The 21350-nt window shown below is 43.2% G+C and overlaps 1 protein-coding gene across 1 annotated transcript in view; it reads left to right on the forward strand.

Moving 5' to 3' along the window:
- The window catches only part of LOC140455036 (protein phosphatase 1 regulatory subunit 1A-like), a 72049-nt gene that overhangs the window by 18347 nt on the left and 32352 nt on the right, over positions 1–21350 (forward strand). The window contains exon 2 of the mRNA XM_072549708.1: positions 10537–10603. Within this exon, the coding sequence (XP_072405809.1) occupies positions 10537–10603 (67 nt within the window). The remainder of the gene's footprint in view (positions 1–10536; positions 10604–21350) is intronic.

The raw sequence follows: 21350 nt of genomic DNA on the forward strand, positions 1-21350 counted from the left end.
TGGACAAATAATCTGCACCTCTGTTCCTCCTACCAAAATGGATGACTACACATTTTCCACATTATATTCCATCTGAGATTTCCTTGTCGATTTGCTAAGCTTATCCAAAGCTTGCTACAGCCGCTTCACATGTTTCTTTCCCACTTAAATGTATATCATCCACACATTTGGAAATACCACATTTCATCCCACTTCCAAATGGATGTGCAAAGGCCAAATATGTTTGACAAACTTGTTGGTGTTTTCTTGAGAATGTCACTGGCAGAATTATTAAATTAGAGCCGATGAATGTGGGGCACTTAGATTTATCAGAAAGATTCTGATGGAGTCCCTTTCAGGAGTCTGGTTAGAAATAAACTCACAGAGCCACAGAACTGTAGAGCATGGATACACAGCCTTCGGTCCAATGCTGATCAGATATCCTAAATAAAATTAGTCCCATTTGCCAGCATTTGGCCCATAGCCCTCTTAAACCTTCCTATTCATGTACACATCCAAGTGCCTTTCAAACTTTGTAATTGTGCCAACTTCCACCACTTCCTCTGGCAGCCTATTCCATACATCTCCACACTGCATGAGAAAGTTGCCCCTTCGGTCCCTTTTAAATCCTTTCCTTCTCACATTAAACTTTTGCACTCTAGTTTTGGACTCCCCTACCCTGGGGAAAAGACCTTGGCTCTTCACCCTATCTACGCGCCTCATGATTTGATAAACCTTTACAAAGTCACCCCTCAGCCTCAGATGTTCCAGGGAAAGCAGCCCCAGCCAATTCAGCCTCTCTGTATATCTCAAACCCTGGCAATATTCTTGTAAATTATTTTCTGAACCCTTTCAAGTTTCACAGAAATCTTCCCGAAGCAGGGAAACCAGATTTGGGTGCAGTATTCCAAAAGTGGCCTAAGCAATGCCCTGTACGTCTGTAACATGATCTCCCAACTCCTACACTCATTGCACTGGCAAGCATACCAAATGCCTTCTTCACTATCCTATCTACCTGCGACTCTACTTTCAAGGAACTATGAGCCTGCACTCCAAGGTTTCTTTATTCAGCAACACCCCCCGGAAATTACCATTAAGTCTTGCACTGACTTGCCTTTCCAAAATGCAACACGTCAATTTATCTAAACACATTCTCCCACTCCTCAGCCCATCGGATCAAGATCCCATTCTACTCTGAGAGGACCTTCTTCACTATGCAAAACATTAAAACCCTCGAGATTAGAAACGAGGTGCTAGCATTTTCTTTTTGCATATCAAGAGAAGCTTTTATTTTCTTTCTTGTGGTTTTTATTGAAAGATTATATTCATATTACACTCTCATTTCCTTGTCATTTTCTGGGCCCTCATTTTCTGTATTCTAAAAAGCTCCCAGTTCTCAGATTTGCAGTTTAATTTTATTTCTGGTCATTTAATCTAATAAAATCCTGAACATCCATTGTTTGACAAGGTCAGTGCAAATGTAGATCTTTTGCTACTTGAAGGCATGTACAATTGTTATAAGCCATTTCACAGATGTTTAAAGACTATCAATTCTCTACGTATATTATATCTTCTAATTTGTTTAGGTTAGATTATTTAAAATGTGGAAACAGGCCCTTCGGCCCAACAAGTCCACACCAACCCTCCAAAGACCCTTTCCCCTTCTCCTAATACTACGGACAATTTAGCATGGCCAATTCACCTAACCTGCACATTTTTGGACTGTGGGAGGAAACCGGAGCACACCCACGCAAACATGTGGAGAATGTACAAACTCCACACGGACAGTTGCCCGAGGCGAGAATTGAACCCGGGTCTCTGCCGGTGTGAGGCAGCAGTGCTAACCACTGAGCCAACATGTCACCCAAAATGCAAAGGTGCCCCAGTGAGTTGTTTCCCCATCTCTCTCAGCCAATTTGTATCTTATATTTTTATCAGTTCAGTTACGTAAAATTAAGGCTCTTGCTGCAGAGTGAGCATCTCAAGATTAAAAATTCTAACTTATTTGGTTACATATTTATAAAGGTGCTTTTGCAACAATCATATTATTTTCCATTACATAACACTAAACCTACAATAACATGTCTTTTGCTTGCATAGTAACATCTGCTCGAGCGAACTATATCTAACATGGTCAAGAAACCCATTCTCCACAGCTCAATTATGGCCACAAAGTCATAGAAATGTACAGGACAGATGTAGACCCTTCAGCCCAACTTGTCCATGCTGCCCAGATATTCTAACCTAATCTAGTCCCATTTGTCAGCACTTGGCCCATATCCCTCCAACCTCTTCCCATTCATGTACCCATCCAGATCCCTTTTAAATGCTGTAATTGTACTAGCCTCCACCACTTCCTCTGGCAGCTCATTCCATACATGTACCACCCTCTGCGTGAAAAGGTTGCCCCTTAGATCCCTTTTATATCTTTCCCCTCTCACCCTAAACCTAAACCCTCTAGTTCTGGACTCCCCCATCCCAGGGAAAAGACTTTGTCTGTTTATTCTATTAATGCCCCTCATGTTTTATAAATCTCTCTAAGGTCACCCCTCAGCCTCAGACACTCCAGGGAAAACAGCCCCAGCCTATTCAGCCTCTCCTTATAGCTCAAATCCTCTAAACCTGGCAACATCCTTGTAACTCTTTCTGAACTCTTTCAAGTTTCACAACGATTGTTTCATCCAGAATATTTGCAGAAGACATTCATGATAACTGCATTGTGCATGTTAAATTGTTTTATATCTCCCATGATCCACAGTACCACCACTACTTAGTACCTATAAATAATTCCACACAATGTCTGTAGCCACTTGCTGTTTCATAGCTTCACCCAAATAGATTTCATAAGTTGTTTCACTAATCTGAGAACCTCCCATACAAATATTCTGATCAACCAACTCATTATCTGCATAGTTCCAACCTCTTCTTTCTTGTCATTCTTTCCAAGGATGAAATATTCTTGAATATGGTGTTCCCAGTCTTTGAAGACCTTGTCGCCATGATTATGCAATGGAATCTCGTGTCTCTCGTTTTGTGCATTGTGATGATCTAGGTGAATGTGTGAATTTTGTAGAGTCCCCTTAAATTTACCTTATTGACATTAGCCTGGACATGAAGCGCGCTTGATTTAAGATTTTGTTTCAGTTGTTTTCAAGACTTCCTTTTGATTTTGTGTTCTCAACTTTAATTCCTTACAGTGTGAGTTACCCTCAGCCCCCCATGCCCTTGATAAGCTCATTTAATTCCATCCGAAAATCACCAGTACATCACCCTGTGGTTCAATCAGTCCCAGTCCAGATAAGCTGTCAAGATTCTGCAAATTCTGCCTGGAACAGATTCAATCCCAAGTACTCAGAAAAGGTTTGCTTGCCTTTCCATTCCATTTCTCTAGCGACTTAGTCAATCGGTCAATCTTCCTGTTCGTATGCTCTCCAGTATTACTAGTAATCCTGGCATTACTTCTCCTGAAATCCTGCTTTCTAATTTACTTCTGAATTCAATGAAATCTGCCTCAGCACAACATCCACTTCCTCCATATCTTGTTGGTGCTGAACATGATCACACATTCTAGTTCATCATGATACCACGAAAGTTGTCCTCATCTGCTCCATGACATCCTTGACATAGGTAGCACGGAGCAATGCATCATCCTGGTAACATTTCAAGCTCCCGAAATGCCTGTCTGTTGACCAGACTGTGAAACCCCCTTTTCCTATGTGCCTTCCATTCTGCCCCCCACACCCCGCACCCCCCAAACCCCATAGATAGGTAGATCATGCTGCCATGGGCTTGCCTTTGGTTGGCTCCCATACTGAGGAAGTAGCACACTTGAAAGTTTCCAGACTTGAAAACAAACTAGTAAACATGATTAATTCAAAGTCTCCTTCAACAAAGTAAAACAAACAACTATTGATGCTGGAAATCTGAAACAAAAACAGAAATTGCTGGAGAAGCTCAGCATCTGTGGAGAGAAAGAATATTTCACGTCAAGTGAAGATCCTGGGGAGTGTTGCTGAACAAAGAGATCTTGGAGGGCAGGTTCATACGTTTTTGAAAGTGGAGTCACAGGTTGACAGGGTAGTGAAGACTTCGGTACTTTATTAGTCAGTGCATTGAGTATAGGAGCTGGGAGGCCATGTTGGAGCTGTATAGGGTATTGGTGAGTCTACTTTTGGATTACTGTGTGCAGTTCCAGTCTCCCTGCTATTGACAGGATGTTGTGAAACTTGAAAGAATTCAGAAAAGATTTACAAGGGTGTTGCTAGGGTTGGAGGATTTGAGCTATGGGGAGGGGCTGAATAGGTTGGAGCTGTTTTCCCCGGAGCATCAGAGGCTGAGGGCTGACCTTATAAGGGCTTATAAAATCATGAGGGTCATGGATAGAGTAAATAGACAAGGTCTTTTCCCTGGGGTGGGGGAGTCCAGAACTAGAGGGCATAGATTTAAGGTGAGAGGGAAAAGATTTAAAAGGAACCTAAGGGGCGCCACAGTGACTCAATGGTTAACACTGCTTTCTCACAACACTGGGGACCCGAGTTCAATTACAACTTTGCGTGACTGTTTGTGTGGAGTTTCTCTGGGTTTCCTCCCATAATCCAAAAATGTGCGGGTTAGGGTGAATTGGCCATGCTAAATTGCCCGTAGTGTTCAGGGAACATGTTGGTTAGGTGCATTGGTCAAGGGTAAATATAAGGTAGGGGATTGGGTCTGGGTGAGTTACACTTTGGAGGGTCTTTGGCCAATGGGCCTATTTTCACACTGTAGGGATTCTATGATAAATGCTGCCTAGCCAGTCACACCCTCATCCCTTGAATGAATAAAGGAAAAAGAAAATTCCTACTTCTGTATTCTAAACCTCGAACCATGAAGGAGAGTTTTCCACATGCCTTCTTTACAAACTGATCTGCCTGTACTATCTTCAGGGACCTGTGCACTTGCAAGGCAAGATTTCTCCCTTCATCTATGCTCTCAGTATATACCCATTTATGGTGTATTTCCTTTCACTGTTTGACCACACCCCCAAAGCATATTGTGTCACACTAATCCAAGTTGAACTCAATCTGCCACTTTCCTACCCACTCATCGACATCATTGCATTCTTAGTGAACACCAATAAAATATGGAACCCTGCATACATCATCTGGCTCCAAGCACAAGTAATCAGTATAATTCACATTGGGCACTACTTTTTCCCTCATTATCCTTTTATCCTTAATGTATCAAGAAAGCAATTTAGGATTTTCCTTCAATTTACCTGTCAAAATTCTCTCGTTACCATTAAGCTCTCCTAAGCTCCATTTTAATTCCATTTTACACATTTTGCACTTTTCTAAGTTTTCTTCTGTTTTGATATCTACCATTAGCATTCCATTTCTCTGAACCAAATGCTATACCCCTTGATGTCCTGTGCTCGCAGGATTTGGATAAACTCAACACTTTTCTTTATTGCAACATGTTATCCCTGTAGTTTAATCATTTCCTTCTTGAATACATCCATCAGCTCTGAGAAAGATCTATCTGACAATACCTGTTCCCAGTCCACTTTAGCCATATCATTTCTGATATTATTGAAATAATCATTGCCCTGCTGAGACCATTGACATTTCCAGTCTGGTCTGTTAGTTATCTTGAGTGTTTTCAGTCAGTACTGTGTGTCTTTGTTTTGTATTTTATTCAGTGTTTACTTGCTGTGACAGGGTCTAATAAAGACAGTACAGAGGTAGATGCACTCTGTCTGTAACTACTGATATATCTGTTCTGGAAGTATCAGGCGTGATTAGCTTAAAGAGAGATTTTAATTCTCTTACTAATTAGACATGAACATGTCAAACTATTCTTTGCTGAGAAAGTGGCCTGTGTAAATTTAGTCTTTATTAATGACCTTTTATGGGTGGTTATGATAAGTAGACTGTTGAACCCAAAGAAGTCTCACTCTGAATTCTAAATTGTTGTCCCTACCTTGTGGCTGGTTCATCAAAATGTGCAAAGTTTACCCTCCAGCTTTCCTGCTGCTTTCTCTGCTCATACATTGAAGAAGTGTTGAGCAAGTTTTACGCTGCATGAAACACCTGAGATGTTTAATTGTGATGGTTTCATTGTTACAGTATGTAGAGAACCTTTCGAACTATCAACATGCTCGAATTGTCTTGTGACTACTTGCCGAGAACTGTTTAGAGCCAACATCTCTCTGTAACTCAACTTTGTTGGACCACCTTTCTGGTATGCAATGGACATTGTGTTGAGTGGTTTTCATTAAGTATCTAACTTGGACTATATGTAAAATGGGAAACCTATGAGGATACAGTCGATGGATATGCTGTCTTTTCAGGTTGAGACGCACAAGAAGTTGCTCATGCACCTGCCAAAAGAAAAGTTGGTATGCGAAATGTGATGTGAGCACTACTCTTCACATTCCGCTGCATTGTTATTTTGCAAAAGGTTAGTTGAATATAATTACTGAGCTTTGAAGAACAAGTTTTGGAACTCATCTTATCTTGTATTTACACAGTAAGCACTGCAGGGATGGTTGTGATAAGAGTGAAGGCAGTATCACGTTTGTATAGCAACAGATTACTGATTGGTTTGAGTAATTATGACCCGTTATGGATGTCAGAAGTCATCAGTCTAGTGATACATTTCTGACAAGCTCCTGGGCAGTGAACAAATTGTGGCAGATACTGATGCATACTGTGATTGCGGGAATCCAAGTCATAATCTGTAGTCCAGTAAGGAAATGTTCCGATTTGTACAGACCCTACACCGTTTCAGAAAAAGGACGTGGAGGCCTTTTTGATAGTATCTGAGAAAATAGTATGATTAATGAACCAGCCAAAGGAAAACTGGATATTGCCCTTGCAAATTTGACAGTTGATGCACAGAAGGTTTCTGCTTTATGGCCAGTGAAGGTGTAGCCAAAAGAACATAAAATGTCAAAGCCAACTATTTACCCCATCGAGTCCCCTCCACCATTCAATGACATAATCACTGGTTGGATAATACTCAACTGTACTTACCTGCATTTTGCCGAGACTATTACTGATTCAAAATCTGGCCATCTAGGCCTTGAATATACTCAATAACCCAGTCTGGACAAGCCTTTGTGGGAAAGAATTCCATAGATTTATTTGCCTCAAGGAGAAGGTATTTTTCTTCATTTTTGTCTTAAATATATTGCGCCTTAAGCAGAAGTTATGTTGTCTGGTCCAAGGGGAAATAACCTTTTTGCATTTACCCTTGTAAGTCTCGTAGGAATCTTGCAGGACTCAATAATGGTTGATTCTCATTCATCTGAATTCCACTAAGTACAGACATAACTTAATCACCTTCTTTAAGGACAAAAGAGTGCTCTCATAATCAGTGTCAGTCTCGGAACCCTCTCTGCAGTGGCTGAAGCTTGACTCTGACTGCATTCCTCCAAAGTACTAGCACCCTCATCAGCTTTCCAAAATGGAATATTGGTTAGTAAGTGGGACCCCGAGGGGGCTCCTGCACTACCTGCCTGTTCTTTCTGGAGTATCTGGTGGTCACCCATTTCTTTTTTCCCTCTGCTTCTTGTAGTGCTCATATCCTGGTCTTTATCTTCTCTCTGAAGATTACTTTACAGCACGTGCTTCTCATTTGCGGTCTGCCAGTGTTGGCAGAGCTGAAGCAGTTGGTTCTGAATTGAACCCCATGATATGCCTTTCCTTGGAATACTTGATGTTGTCACAATTGAAGGAGGTCTACTCTGGTACATCCTCGGTGTTGTATCTCAGTTGAGAGTACTTGATTGAGTCTGTGCAGCAAAATGAACTCTTTATAGCTCCATGTGCTGTACCTCTCCTGATTGGGTTTTGGAAGACAGTGTAAAATAAGCTTCATTTTGTAAAACAGCTTTTCCTGGTGGAATTCATGAGTGCAAGGGGAGATTTGATCTGCACTTTTGTTGTGGTTCTGTTCGCCGAGCTGGGAATTTGTCTTGCAAATGTTTCGTCCCCTGTCTAGGTGACATCCTCAGTGCTTGGGAGCCTCCTGTGAAGCGCTTCTGTGCTGTTTCCTCCAGCCTGTCTCTGCCGCTTCCAGTTGTCAGTTCGAGCTGTCCGCTGTAGTGGCCGGTATATTGGGTCCAGGTCGATGTGTTTGTTGATAGAGTCTGTGGATGAGTGCCATGCCTCTAGGAATTCCCTGGCTGTTCTCTGTTTGGCTTGCCCTATAATTCTCCACAAAGGTTTACAGGAAAGCCACACACACAGACCAAGTCCTAAACTACGAAAGCAACCACCCAAACACACACAAACGAAGTTGCATCAGGACACTATTCAAAAGGTCCACAACACACTGCAGCAAACCAGAACTACAAAAAGAGGAAGAGGAACACCTATACAAAGTATTCACCAAAAACGGATACCCTCGCAATTTCATCAACAGATGCCTAAGGGAGAGACAACGGAACAAGGACATGCCGCAACCCAAAGGACTAGCCATACTACCATACATCAAGAGCATTTCTGAACTGACAGCCAGACTACTGCGACCACTAGGACTCATAACAGCACACAAACCAACAGCCACTCTCAGACAACAACTCACCACAACGAAGGACCCGATACCCAACATGAGCAAAACTAATGTAGTGTACAAAATCCCATGCAAGGACAGCACAAAACACTACATCGGACAAACAGGAAGACAGTTAACGATCCGTATACACGAACACCAACTAGCCACGAAACGACATGTCCAGCTATCCTTAGTAGCCACACACATAGACGACAAGCAACATGAATTCGACTGGGACAACACTACCATTATAGGGCAAGCCAAACAGAGAACAGCCAGGGAATTCCTAGAGGCATGGCACTCATCCACAGACTCTATCAACAAACACATCGACCTGGACCCAATATACCGACCACTACAGTGGACAGCTCGAACTGACAACCGGAAGCGGCAGAGACAGGCCACTATAAATGCCGGAGGAAACAGCACAGAAGCGCTTCACAGAAGCACTGAGGATGTCACCTAGACAGGGGATGAAATGTTTGCAAGACAAATTCCCAGCTCGGCGAACAGAACCACAACAACGAGCACCCGAGCTACAAATCTTCTCCCAAACTTTGATCTGCTCTGTTGTAAGTTCTAATTAATTACTTTTTTGACTTGAAATGATCATTGATTAATTTTATGTCAGGATTTTTTTTCTCAGTCATGACCAAATTCACAACTTATGTTAACTGGTTCAATACAAAACCTCAGCATAAAATCACAAATTTTATACAACATTCCAGTTTAGCGTTCAGATTAAGTTCCTCTTGTAAAAGCAATACCTCTTCTTGACTTTGCTCATAAAAGAAAGGGTTGCCAAGGGTAAATATACATCATAAACGTTCAGCTGCTCTTTAATCAATCATAAAAATAAATGTAATACTTTCTCTTTCCTCCTTTCTCCCCCATTTCCCTCACTTTAAGTGAAGTATCATAGAACATGGAATAGTACAGCACAGAAATGGGGACTTTGGCCTACGATATTGTGCCAAACATGATGCCAAAATTAACTAATACCTTCTGCCTGTCCTTGGTCCATATCCCTCCGTTCCTTACATTTCATACGTTTATCCTAAAAGTTCCTTAAACAGCCCTTATCTGCCTCTACCACTACCCCTGCCAGACTCCTACCACACTCTGTGTAAAATACTTGCCCCTCACGTTTCCTTTGAACTCTCTCCCTCTCACCTCAATTGCACACCCGTGGTATTGGTCATTTCAACTCTGGGAAAAAAGATTCTGACGATCAACTCTATCTATGTATCTCACAATTTTATAGACTTCAGAGAAAACAGCCTGAGTTTTTCTCGGCTCCCCCTAATACCTCATACCCTCAAATCCAGGCAGCATCCTGGTAATCTTTTCCTTGCCCCATCTCCAACGCCTGCACATCCTTTCCATAATATGGTGAACAAAATTGAACCCAGTACTAAGCATGGCCTAACCAAAGTCTTATAAAGCTGCAACAGTAGAGGTCCCAGTACGGATCTTTGCAGAACACCACTAGTCACAGACCTCCAGCCAGCAAAACACCCTTCCACACTACCCTCTGCCTTCTTTAGGCAAGCCAATTCTGACTCCAAGTAGCCAGGTCCCCTTGGTTCCCAAGCATCATAATCTTATGGATGAGCCTACCCTGACAGATTTTGTGGAAATCAACAGATTAGAAATCCAGAAAGTAGGATATATTGGAAACTCAGAGGGATGGACAAACAGTAAACTCCGAATTCAGGAAAGACTGGAAATGCAGGAAGTTAGGTTGGCACATACCTCTGCTCTGCTAAGCTAAAGAGCTCTATCACTGGCTTGTGCAATAATGGATTCATTAACCAAGGAGTTGATTGGAGGTTTGCTTATGTTAGTGGTGAATGGGCCTCGGGATTTATGTGATTTGTTATGAAGTGAGTGTCTTGTATAGTGTCTATTTGCATTTCTCCCCATGTCAGCATGCTTATTTCTATATTTTTGCTTCTTGATGTTTGAAACAGATCATCACTGTGAGAAAGTCTGATCGTCATTTTCTTGTTCTTTAAGATACGAAGGCGACGGCCAACTCCGGCGATTCTGATGATTCCCCATCAGCAGTTCTCTGCCATATCAGGTAATCACACTCTACATATGCTGAATGGGTGAATTCTGACTCAATAAGATATGACCTGACGTTTAACATAATTTGTCAAATCAACTTGCAGCACCTTTGACAAATCAATTCCTAAGGAGAAAGTGAGGACTGCAGATGCTGGAGATCAGAGCTGAAAAATGTGTTGCTGGAAAAGCGCAGCAGGTCAGGCAGCATCCAAGGAGCAGGAGAATCGACGTTTCGGGCATAAGAAGAAGGGCTTATGCCCGAAACGTCGATTCTCCTGCCCCTTGGGTGCTGCCTGACCTGCTGCGCTTTTCCAGCAAAATCAATTCTTAAGTTTGGATGATTGTTTAGTTGAAAGAAAACACGACTTTAGTGATTCTGTCAAATATTCAAAATTTATGGAATCTGCTGTTGAACCACTATGTCTCTATTTAAGCCTATCATCACCTTATCAGCTTATATTTCATAAGCTTTCATAACTGAAGTGCTTTATTTCTGGTAAGAACCTGGTGAGGAACTTCCATGTTCCTTCACCTTTACATCCTGAATGAATTGTTATTGTGTCAGCATAGTCTTATCAGACCAGAGGGCTGCTCTCTCATCAGAGAGAAGCAACTGGTGGTGATTTAACCTGAGGGCCATCAGACCTCAGGCAAGGGAAGAGGTTGAGAAGGAGAGTCCTTCATGGTAACTTCAAACCAGTGATGGGAATTGAACTCATGCTGTTGGTTTCATAGTGCTCTATAAACCAATGACCCAGCCATTGAGCTAAACAGAATGCCCAGATGAATTATGGTGCCACAGAAGTATTCAATTTAAAAGATTCATTGAGGTCTATCAAATGACTTCCCTGTTTCTATCTGGTATTTCCTTAAAATAGCTTACTCTATTTGCCAGTAACAATGTATTTTGTCTCATCGTTCTCCCCCTTATGACTTTCCTCTCCATGATAAGTTAGCTTCCCTACAGTATGCAAACAGGCCCTTCGGCCCAACAAGTCCGCACCGACCCTCTGAAGAGTAACACACCCAGACCTATTCTCCTACCCAATATTTACTCTGGACGTGGCAATTTTGCATTGCCAATTCACCTGACCTGCACATCTTTTGGACTGTGGGAGGAAACTGGAGCACCCGGAGGAAACCCACGCAGACACGGGGAGAATGAGATTGGTGTAAGGACAGCACTGTTTCTAATGGTAGATATTTCCAAATGGAGCATTTTTCATGTTCACAATATTAACATGATGCAAGATGTCATATTATTTCTCGCCTCACTGCATGAATTGTACTATTTAATTGCTATTTGGAGTTTTTTAAAAAAAAGTTGCTGTCAATATTTGGATTATTTTGTGCAAATTTGAGGAAAAACAGGCCGTCCTTGTTTCTACTATATATGTTACACTCGTGATCTCTAGCTCTTGATATCATATATGCTATCATGCATCATATTATGTATTCTGGGGGCATGGCAGCTCAGTGGTTAGCACTGCTGCCTCACAGCACCAGGGACCCAGGTTCAATTCCAGCCTTGGGCGACTGTCTGTGTGGAGTTTGCACACTCTCCCCCTGTCTGCTTAGGTTTCTTCCCACAATCCAAAGATGTGCAAGTTAGGTGAATTGGCCATGCTAAGTTGCCCATAGTGTTCAGGGATGTGTAGGTTAGGTGCATTAGTCAGGGGTAAATATAGAGTAATAAAGTAAGGGGGTGGGTTACTCTTTGGAGGGTCGGTTTGGGCTGAAGGGCCTGTTTCCACACTGTAGGTTTCTATGTTCACACATTGGAATGGAATCAGACTTCTGCTCTGACAAGATTATGTCAAATCCTGTTGCAATGTATGAGGGGATGTGTTGAATTAATTCAATTGAAATAAATGAAAACGGGTCAGCAGTATGACAATGGAAATATTGCTTTAGTATACAAACAATAGAAGTTTGTCATGTCATGTAAGTATTCTGTCCTCGCCTGGTACTAGTGACTTGCCTTTACATGCACCTGCAGAAAGGCAGTTAAACTGTCATTCTTGAGAACTGGCTCAATGAGGCAGAGTTTAGTATAACACAAGATAAACAAACATAAAACCAGTGAACCAGTTGGCATTGAGTTGTGCAGAGGAAATGACGAAGGCGTAACTGACAATATCAACTCTGCACAGTCCTTCTTGAAAAGCAAGGGAAGGGTAAAAGATTATTCTCACGCATTTGTTTCTTTTGAATAAACAACCTGTTCATCATGTTCAAATCAGACTCAGCAGAGCAATGGGAATCCAATGTACATAGCAAGCTGTGATCAAATTCGCGAGTGCAAAACATAAGTTGAAAAGTGTGATGCTGGAAAAGCACAACAGATCAGTCAGCATCCGAACAGCAGGAAAGTCCACGTTTTGGGTATAAGCCTTTCAATAGGAATGGATGGGGGGGGGGGGGGAGGGGAGTGGGGAAGGTGGCTGAGACATAAATGGAATGGGGGTGGGGGGAAGGTAGCTGGGAAAGTGATAGGTAGATGCAGGTGGGTGGTGATGATGACAGGTTGGACGGGAGGGTGGAATGGAAAGGAAGATGGACAGGTAGGGTAGTTCGAGAGGGCAGTGCTGAGTTGGAGGGTTAGATCTGGGATGAGGTGAGGGGAGGGGAGATAAGGAAACTGATGAGGTTAATTTTGATTCCATGTGGTTGGAGTGTCCCAAGGTGGAAGATGAGGTGTTCTTCCTCTTAATTTAGGAGGATTTGATGGAGGAGGAGGCCCAGGACTTGCATATCCCTTGGCAGAGTGGGAGAGGGAGTTGAAGTGGTCGGCCACAGGGTGATGGGGTTGTTTGGTTCGGGTGTCTCAGAAACATTCCACCAGTTGATCTCCTATTATTGTGTGATTACAAATTTAAAATGACTTAACTTTGACGTGGTACATTTTATCCTCTCTTCTACCTGTTTTGGTAGAAAAAAAATAAATGTAGTGGAGAAAATTGAGGCCCAGAAAGTTCCATGTCAGACCGATGAGTAAAAGGATCCATAAATAATCCATGCGATTAATGCAGACGCAATTGACGGTTTGACAGCCAAATAAATTTAAGAAGTAAATGGGCGGCAAGGTGGCACAGTGGTTAGCACTGCTGCCTCACAGCGCCGGAGACCCGGGTTCAATTCTTGCCTCAGGCGACTGACTGTGTGGAGTTTGCACGTTCTCCCCGTGTCTGCGTGGGTTTGCTCCGGTTTCCTCCCACAGTCCAAAGATGCAACTACAACATGATGAAGGGCTTTTGCCCGAAATGTCGATTTTCCTACTCCTTGGATGCTGCCTGACCGGCTGTGCTTTTCCAGCACCACTCTAATCTCGAGTTTGATTTCCAGCAGCTGCAGTCCTCACTTTTGCACAGCAGTACACATGCACAGTAACTGCCTTTACTGTTTGAGTTCAAGCATCTCTGGACATCGAAATGCGTCTGGAAAAAATTAACAAACAGTGAAATTCACAGCTGACCTTGGAGGAACCTGTATGGGAGAGCTCAGAGCACAGGAGCAGATTAGTGCATAGTTTTCTTTTGTGTAACCTTGCTACACAAATCTATACTATTGAGTAGAGTGGGTTCTTCCTTGATTATTAGTTTTATTGAGAACTATCTCTTGATTAAATTTTAAAAATATAAACCATAAGTACTACTGGAACAGTGTTATTACAGTTGTAAGATGGGGATATGTTCTGGGGCTGCAGATTGTGAAGGAACAAAAACGGCCTTGAGTCACGTGCTCTTCCTGTCGGATGTGGGGAGAATTTCCATATCACTCATGATTATGGCTGCAGGAAGTGTGTTTGGTTGCGAATCCTATCAGACCAAATGTATTGGTTGGAGTGGCAGTTAGAGGCAATAAGAAATTTATGGAGCTCGGAGATATGATGGATGGCAATTATAGGAAGGGTGAAAAGCAGCAGATACAGTCAGGTAGATGGGTTAACTCCAGAAAAGGGAGGAAGGTGGAGGGGGGAGGTAGTGCAGGAATCCCAGTGGCTATTCCCATCCCAAACAAGTATGCTATTTTGGAAAATGTAGGGTGTGATGGACTCTTAGGGGAATGTAGTAAGAACAGCCAAGTTTCTGGTAACAAGTCCGCGTCGAATGCAATGAGGGATATGTCAGGTTCCAAGCGATCGATTGTGATAGAGGACTCTCTAGTCGGAGGTACAGACAGACATTTCTGCAGCTGGCAGTAAGAAATCAGAATGGTGTGTTGCTTCCCTGGTGCCAGGGTCAAGGATGTCTTGCAGAGGGTGCAGAATGTTCTCAAAGGGGAGAGGGACCAGCTGGAGGTCATTGTACACCTTGGAACTAACAACGTAGGACCGGAAAAGGATGAGATTCTGAAGGGAGAATATAGCAAGTTAGGCAGGAATTTAAAAAGGAGGTCCTCAAGGGTAGTAAGATCTGCATTACTCCTGGTGCTATGAGTTAGTGAAGTTAGGAATAGGAGGATAGAGCAGATGAATGCATGGCTGAGGAGCTGGTGCAGGGGAGAAGGGTTCACATTTTTGGATCATTGGAATCTCTTCTGGGGTAGAAGTGACCTGTACAAGAAGGACAGATTGCACCTGAATTGGAAGGAGACTAATATACTGGCAGGGCGATTTGTTGGAGCTACTCAGGAGGATATAAACTCATAATGTTGGTTGGAGTGGTGACACAATGAAATAGTGAGGAAAGAGATCAATCTGAGACTGTAACAGTGAGGAAAAGGAGTGAGTCAAACAGTCAGGGCAGGCAGGGACAAAGCAGAGAACAAGGTAGGACTGATAAATTAAACTGCATTTATTTCAATGCAAGAGACTTAACGGGGAAGGCTGATGAACTCAGGGCATGGTTAGGAACATGGGACTGAGCCATCATAGCAATTACAGAAACATGGCTCAGGGATGGGCAGGACTGGCAGCTTAATGTTCCAGGATACAAATGCTACAGGAAAGGTAGAAAGGGAGGCAACGGAGAGGTGGTGGTGGGAGGGGGGGGGAGCTTTTTAATTAGGGATAGTATTACAGCTGTACTGGGGGGCGGATATTCCTGGGAATTCATCCAGGGAAGTTATTTGGGTGGAACTGAGAAATAAGACAGAGGTGATCACCATATTGGGATTATGTTATGGACCCCCAATAGTCAGAAGGAAATTGAGAAACAAATTTGTAAGGAGACCTCAGTTGTTTGCAAGAACAATAGGGTGGTTATGGCAGGGGATTTTAACTTTCCAAGCATAGACTGGAACTGGCAAAGCACAGCATGTCAGGCACCATCTGAGAAGCAGGAGAATTGGCATTTCTGATGAAGGGCTTTTGCTCAAAACGTTGGTTCTCCTGCCCCTCGGATGCTGCCTGACCTATGTGCTTTTCTAGCACCACACTCGCAACTCTCCAGCATCTGCAGTCCTCATTTTCTCCATAAACTAGAACTGCCATAGTGTTAAGGCTTCAAATGGAGAGAAATTTGTTAAGTGTACACAAGAACATTTTCTGATTCTGTATGTGCATGTTCCTACCAGAGAAGGTGTAAAACTTAACCTACTCTTGGGAAATAAGGCAGGGCAGGTGCCTGAGGTGTCAGTGGGGGAGCACTTTGTAAACAGCAACCATAGTTCTGTTAGTTTTAAAATAGTGATGGAAAAAGATAGACCGGATCTAAAAGTTGAAGTTCTAAATTGGAGGAAGGCCGATTTTGATGGTATGAGGCAAGAACGTTCCAAAGCTGATGGGGGCAAATGTTCGCAGGTAAAGGGACGGCTGGAAAATGGGAAGCCTTCAGAAATGAGATAACGAGAGTCCAGAGACAGTATATTCCTGTTAGGGTGAAAAGAAAGGCTAGTAAGTATAGGGAATGCTGGATGACTAAAAAAATTGAGATTTTGGTTAAGGTTTAGACAGGAGAGATCGAGCGAAGAATATAAAGGCAGTAGGAGTATACTTAAGAGGGAAATCAGGAGGGCAAAAAGTGGACATGAGAGAGCTTTGGTAAATAGGGTTAAGGAGAATCTAAAGGGATTCTATAAAATACATTAAGGACAAAAATGTAACTAGGAAGAGAATAGGGTCCCTCAAAGATTAGCAAGGCAGCCAATGTATGGAGCCACAGGAGGTGAGGGGAATACAAAATGAGTATTTTACATCAGTGTTTACTGTGGAGAAGGACATGGAAGATATAGAATGTGGGGAAATAGGTGGGGAAACATCTTCAAAAATGTTCAGATTAGAGAGGAGATGGTGCTGGATGTCTTAAGATGCATAAAGTTGGATAAATCCCCAGGACCTGATCAGGTTACCCTAGAGCTCTGTGGGAAGCTAGAGAAGTGATTGCTGGGCCCCTTGCTGAGATATTTGTATCATCAATAGTCACAGAGGAGGTGCTGGAAGACTGGAGGTTGGTTAATATGGTACCACTATTTAAGAAAGTTGGTGAGGAAAAGCCAGGGAACAATAGACTGGTGAGCCTGACATCAGTGGTGGGCAAGTTTGAGGCAATCCTGAGGGACAGGATTTACATGTATTTGGAAAGGCAAGGACTGATTAGCGATAGTCAACATGGCTTTGTGCATGGGAAATCATGTCTCACAAACTTGATTGAGTTTTTTTTTAAACAAGTAACAAAGAGGAGCGGGCAGTGGATGTGATATGTGTGCACTTCTGTAAGGTGTTCAACAAGGTTCCTCATGGGACACCAGTTAGCAATTTGTGTTGCAGACGTTTCGTCCCCTGTCTAGGTGACATCCTCAGTGCTTGGGGGCCTCCCGTGAAGCGCTTCTGTGATGTTTCCTCCAGCATTCATAGGGTTTGTCTCTGCCACTTCCAGTTGTCAGTTCCAGCTGTCTGTTGCAGTGGTCGGTATATTGGGTCCAGGTCGATGTGCTTATTGATTGAATCAGTGGATGAGTGCCATGCCTCTCGGAATTCCCTGGCTGTTCTCTGTTTGGCTTGTCCTGTAATAGTAGTGTTGTCCCAGTTGAACAGAATGAGGACATGTCACAACCCAAAGGACTAGCCACACTACCATACATCAAAAACATTTCTGAACTGACAGCCAGACTACTGCGATCACTAGAACTCATAACAGCACACAAACCAACAGCCACTCTCAGACAACAACTCACCAGGACAAAGGATCCGATATCCAACATGAGCAAAACCAATGTGGTGCACAAAATCCCATGCAAAGACTGCACAAAACACTACATCGGACAAACAGGAAGACAGCTGGCGATCCGCATCCATGAACACCAACTTGCCACAAAATGACATGACCAGCTATCCTTAGTAGCCACACATTCAGATGACAAGCAACATGAGTTCGACTGGGACAACACTACTATTATAGGACAAGCCAAACAGAGAACAGCCAGGGAATTCCTAGAGGCATGGCACTCATCCACAGATTCAATCAATAAGTGCATCGACCTGGACCCAATATACCGGCCACTGCAGCAGACAGCTGGAACTGACAACCGGAAGAGGCAGAGACAAACCACTATAAATGCCGGAGGGAAGATCACAGAAGCGCTTCACAAGAGGCCCCCGAGCACTGAGGATGTCACCTAGACAGGGGACGAAACGTCTGCAACACAAATTCCCAGCTCGGCGAACAACCACAACAACGAGCACCCGAGTTACAAATCTTCTCCCAAACTTTGAACCAGTTAGCAAGGTTAGATCTCATGGAATACAGGGAGAAGTAGCCATTTGGAGGTAGAGCTGGCCCGAAGGTAGAAGAGAGAGGTTGGTGGTGGAGGGTTGTTTTTCAGACTGGAGTCCTGTGACCAGTGGTGTGCCACAAGGATCAGTGCTGGGTCCACTGTTGTTAATCATTTATATAAATGATTTGGATGCGAACATAGTAGGTATAGTTAGAAAGTTTGAAGGTGACACCAAAATTGGAGGTATAGTGGAGAGTGAAGAAGGTTACCTCAGATTACAATGGGATCTTGATCAGATGGGCCAATGGGCTGAGAAGTTTAATTTAGAAAAATGTGAGGTGCTGCATTTTGGAAAGGCAAATCAGAACAGGACTGATTTGATGATTAGATTACTTACAGTGTGGAAACAGGCCCTTCGGCCCAACAAGTCCACACTGACCTGCCATCCACCCAGACCCATTCCCCTACATTTACCCCTTCACCTAACACTACGGGCAATTTAGCATGGCCAATTCACCGAACCTGCCCATTTTTGGACTGTGGGAGGAAACCGGAGCACCCGGAGGAAACCCACGCAGACACAGGGAGAATGTGCAAACTCCACACTGAGGCAGGAATTGAATCTGGGTCTCTGGCGCTGTGAGGCAGCAGTGCTAACCACTGTGCCACCATGCCACCCACTATAAGGTCCTGGGAAGTGTTGCTGAACAAATAGATCTTGGAGTGCAGGTTCATCGTTCTTTGAAAGCAGAGTCGCAGGTAGATAGGACAATGAAGAAAGTGTTTGGTATGCTTTCCTTTATTGGTCAGAGTATTGAGTACGGGAGTTGGGAGGTCATGTTGCAGTTTACAGGACTTTGGTTAGGCCACTGTTGGAATATTGCGTGCAATTCTGGTCTCCTTCCTTTCGGAAAAATGTTGTGAAACTTGAAAGGGTTCAGAAAAAAATTACAAGGATGTTGCCATGGTTGGAAGATTTGAGCTATAGGGAGAGACTGAATGGTCTAGGATTGTTTTCCCTGGAGCATCAGAGGCTGAGGAGTGACCTTATATAGGTTTACAAAATCATGACGGGCAGGGATTGGGTAAATAGACAAAGTCTTTTCCCTGGGGTGGGAGAGTCCAGAACTAGAGGGCATAGGTTTAGGGTGGGAGGGGAAAGTTATAAAAGGGACCTACAAGACAACTTTTACACGCAGAGGGTGGTGTGTGTATGGAATAAACTGCCAGAGGAAGTGGTGCAGGCCAGTACAATGCCAACATTTCAAAGGTATCTAGATGGGTATATGAGTAGAAAGGGTTGAGAAGAATATGGGCCAAGTGCTGGCAAATGGTTAGGAAATCTGGTTGGCATGGACGAGCTGGACCGAAGAGTCTATTTCCGTGCTGCACATCTCTATGACTTTATGATTTTACAAATGTCTCAGGTCATCCCTCAGCCTCCAACATTCCTAGGAAACCCGTCTATTCAGCCTCTCGGTTCACTCAAACAACACCATCCTTGGCAACATCCTTGAAAATCTTTTCTGAACCCTTTCAAGTTTCACAACATCCTTTGTGGGAGGGAGACCAGAACTGCATCACTTTCAATGATATCCCCCTTCATTCTCCTGAACTCCAGCAAATCTAATCCTAACTGATCCAACATCTCCTTATATGGAAATCCTGCCAACACAGGAATCAATCTGGTAAACTTTTGCTACGTTCGCTTTATCGCAAAAACATCCTTCCTCAGAGAACAAAAATGCATCATATTCTCATCAAGATAAAATGCAATTATAATTGAAGGTGTAGTTTAAGCATGACATCCCTGCTCCTAAACTTACTATGAAATCTAACATACCAGTTGTCTTTGACTGCTTAATGTACCTGCACACTTTTGTGTGAGTCAAGTACCACAACACCCAGATCTTGTTGCACAATTCTCTTCTATTTTATAGCCACTCAGGTGATAATAATGCCTTCTTGTTTTGCTTCTAAAATAGATAAGGTCACATTTATCTACATTTTACTGCATTTGTCCCCTATTTGCCCAACCGCACGGCTTGTTCAAATCTTTCTGAATCATCTCTGCTTTGTGTTTTCTGTAAATGTGAAGATAATGTATTACATGTAGTTCCATCACCTCTATCTTTCATATATATTGTGAGTAACTTATGTCCTGCACTGATTCCTGCAGGCCTCCACTCATCACTGCTTGCCATTTGAAAACAAAAGTCTTGTTTATTTCTACTCTTCATTTCCTGCCTATCAACCAGTTTTCTAAATCTGTGACTATACTGCACCTACTCCCATTCAGCATGCTAATCTCTCCTGTGTGCCTTTGTCGAAAACCTTCTGCAAGTCCAGATCCCTTGCCTGCCTTTCACCAACTCTACTTGGTTACACCCTCGAGTAAGTCCAAAAGCTTTCTCAAACATGATTCCCCTCTTCATGCATCTGTCAATCCTGTCATTCATAGAATCCCTGCACTGTGGAAACTGGCTGTTTGGCCCAACAGTCCACATCAATCCTCTAAAGATAATCCACCCAGACCCACCCCCGCAGCCAATTACTCTACATTTACCCAGACTAACCTATCCTACACATCCCTGAACACAGCGGGCATTTTAGTATGGCCAATTCACCTAACCATATGGGTGGCACAGTGGCTCAGTGGTTAGCACTGCTGCCTCACAGCACCAGGGTCCCAGGTTTGATTCTAACCTTGGGTGACTGTCTGTGTGGAACTTGCACATTCTCCCTGTGTCTGCGTGGGTTTCCTCCCACAGTCACAAAGATGTGCAGGCAAGGTGAATTGGCTGTGTTAAATTGCACGTAGTGTTGGGTGTGTTAGTCAGAGGGTTACTCTTTGGAGGACTGGATGGGCCAAAGGGAATCTAATATCTTTGGATAGTGGGAGGAAACCAGAGCACAAACTCTGAGAGAATGTGTAAATTCAAGAATCGAACACGAGTCCCTGGCGCTGTGCTGCCCACAGTGCCATTGTTTGCCAGGTACTCCACTTCCGTATTATTAATCATGCACTCTTGCATTTTCCTCAGGACTGACATCAAGCTGACGGTCTGATTTTCACTTTGCCTGATTTTTTTCAACAAGAGGGA

The sequence above is a fragment of the Chiloscyllium punctatum genome, chromosome 30 (genome assembly GCF_047496795.1).
Source record: "Chiloscyllium punctatum isolate Juve2018m chromosome 30, sChiPun1.3, whole genome shotgun sequence".
In the NCBI taxonomy this organism is placed as follows: Eukaryota; Metazoa; Chordata; class Chondrichthyes; order Orectolobiformes; family Hemiscylliidae; genus Chiloscyllium; species Chiloscyllium punctatum.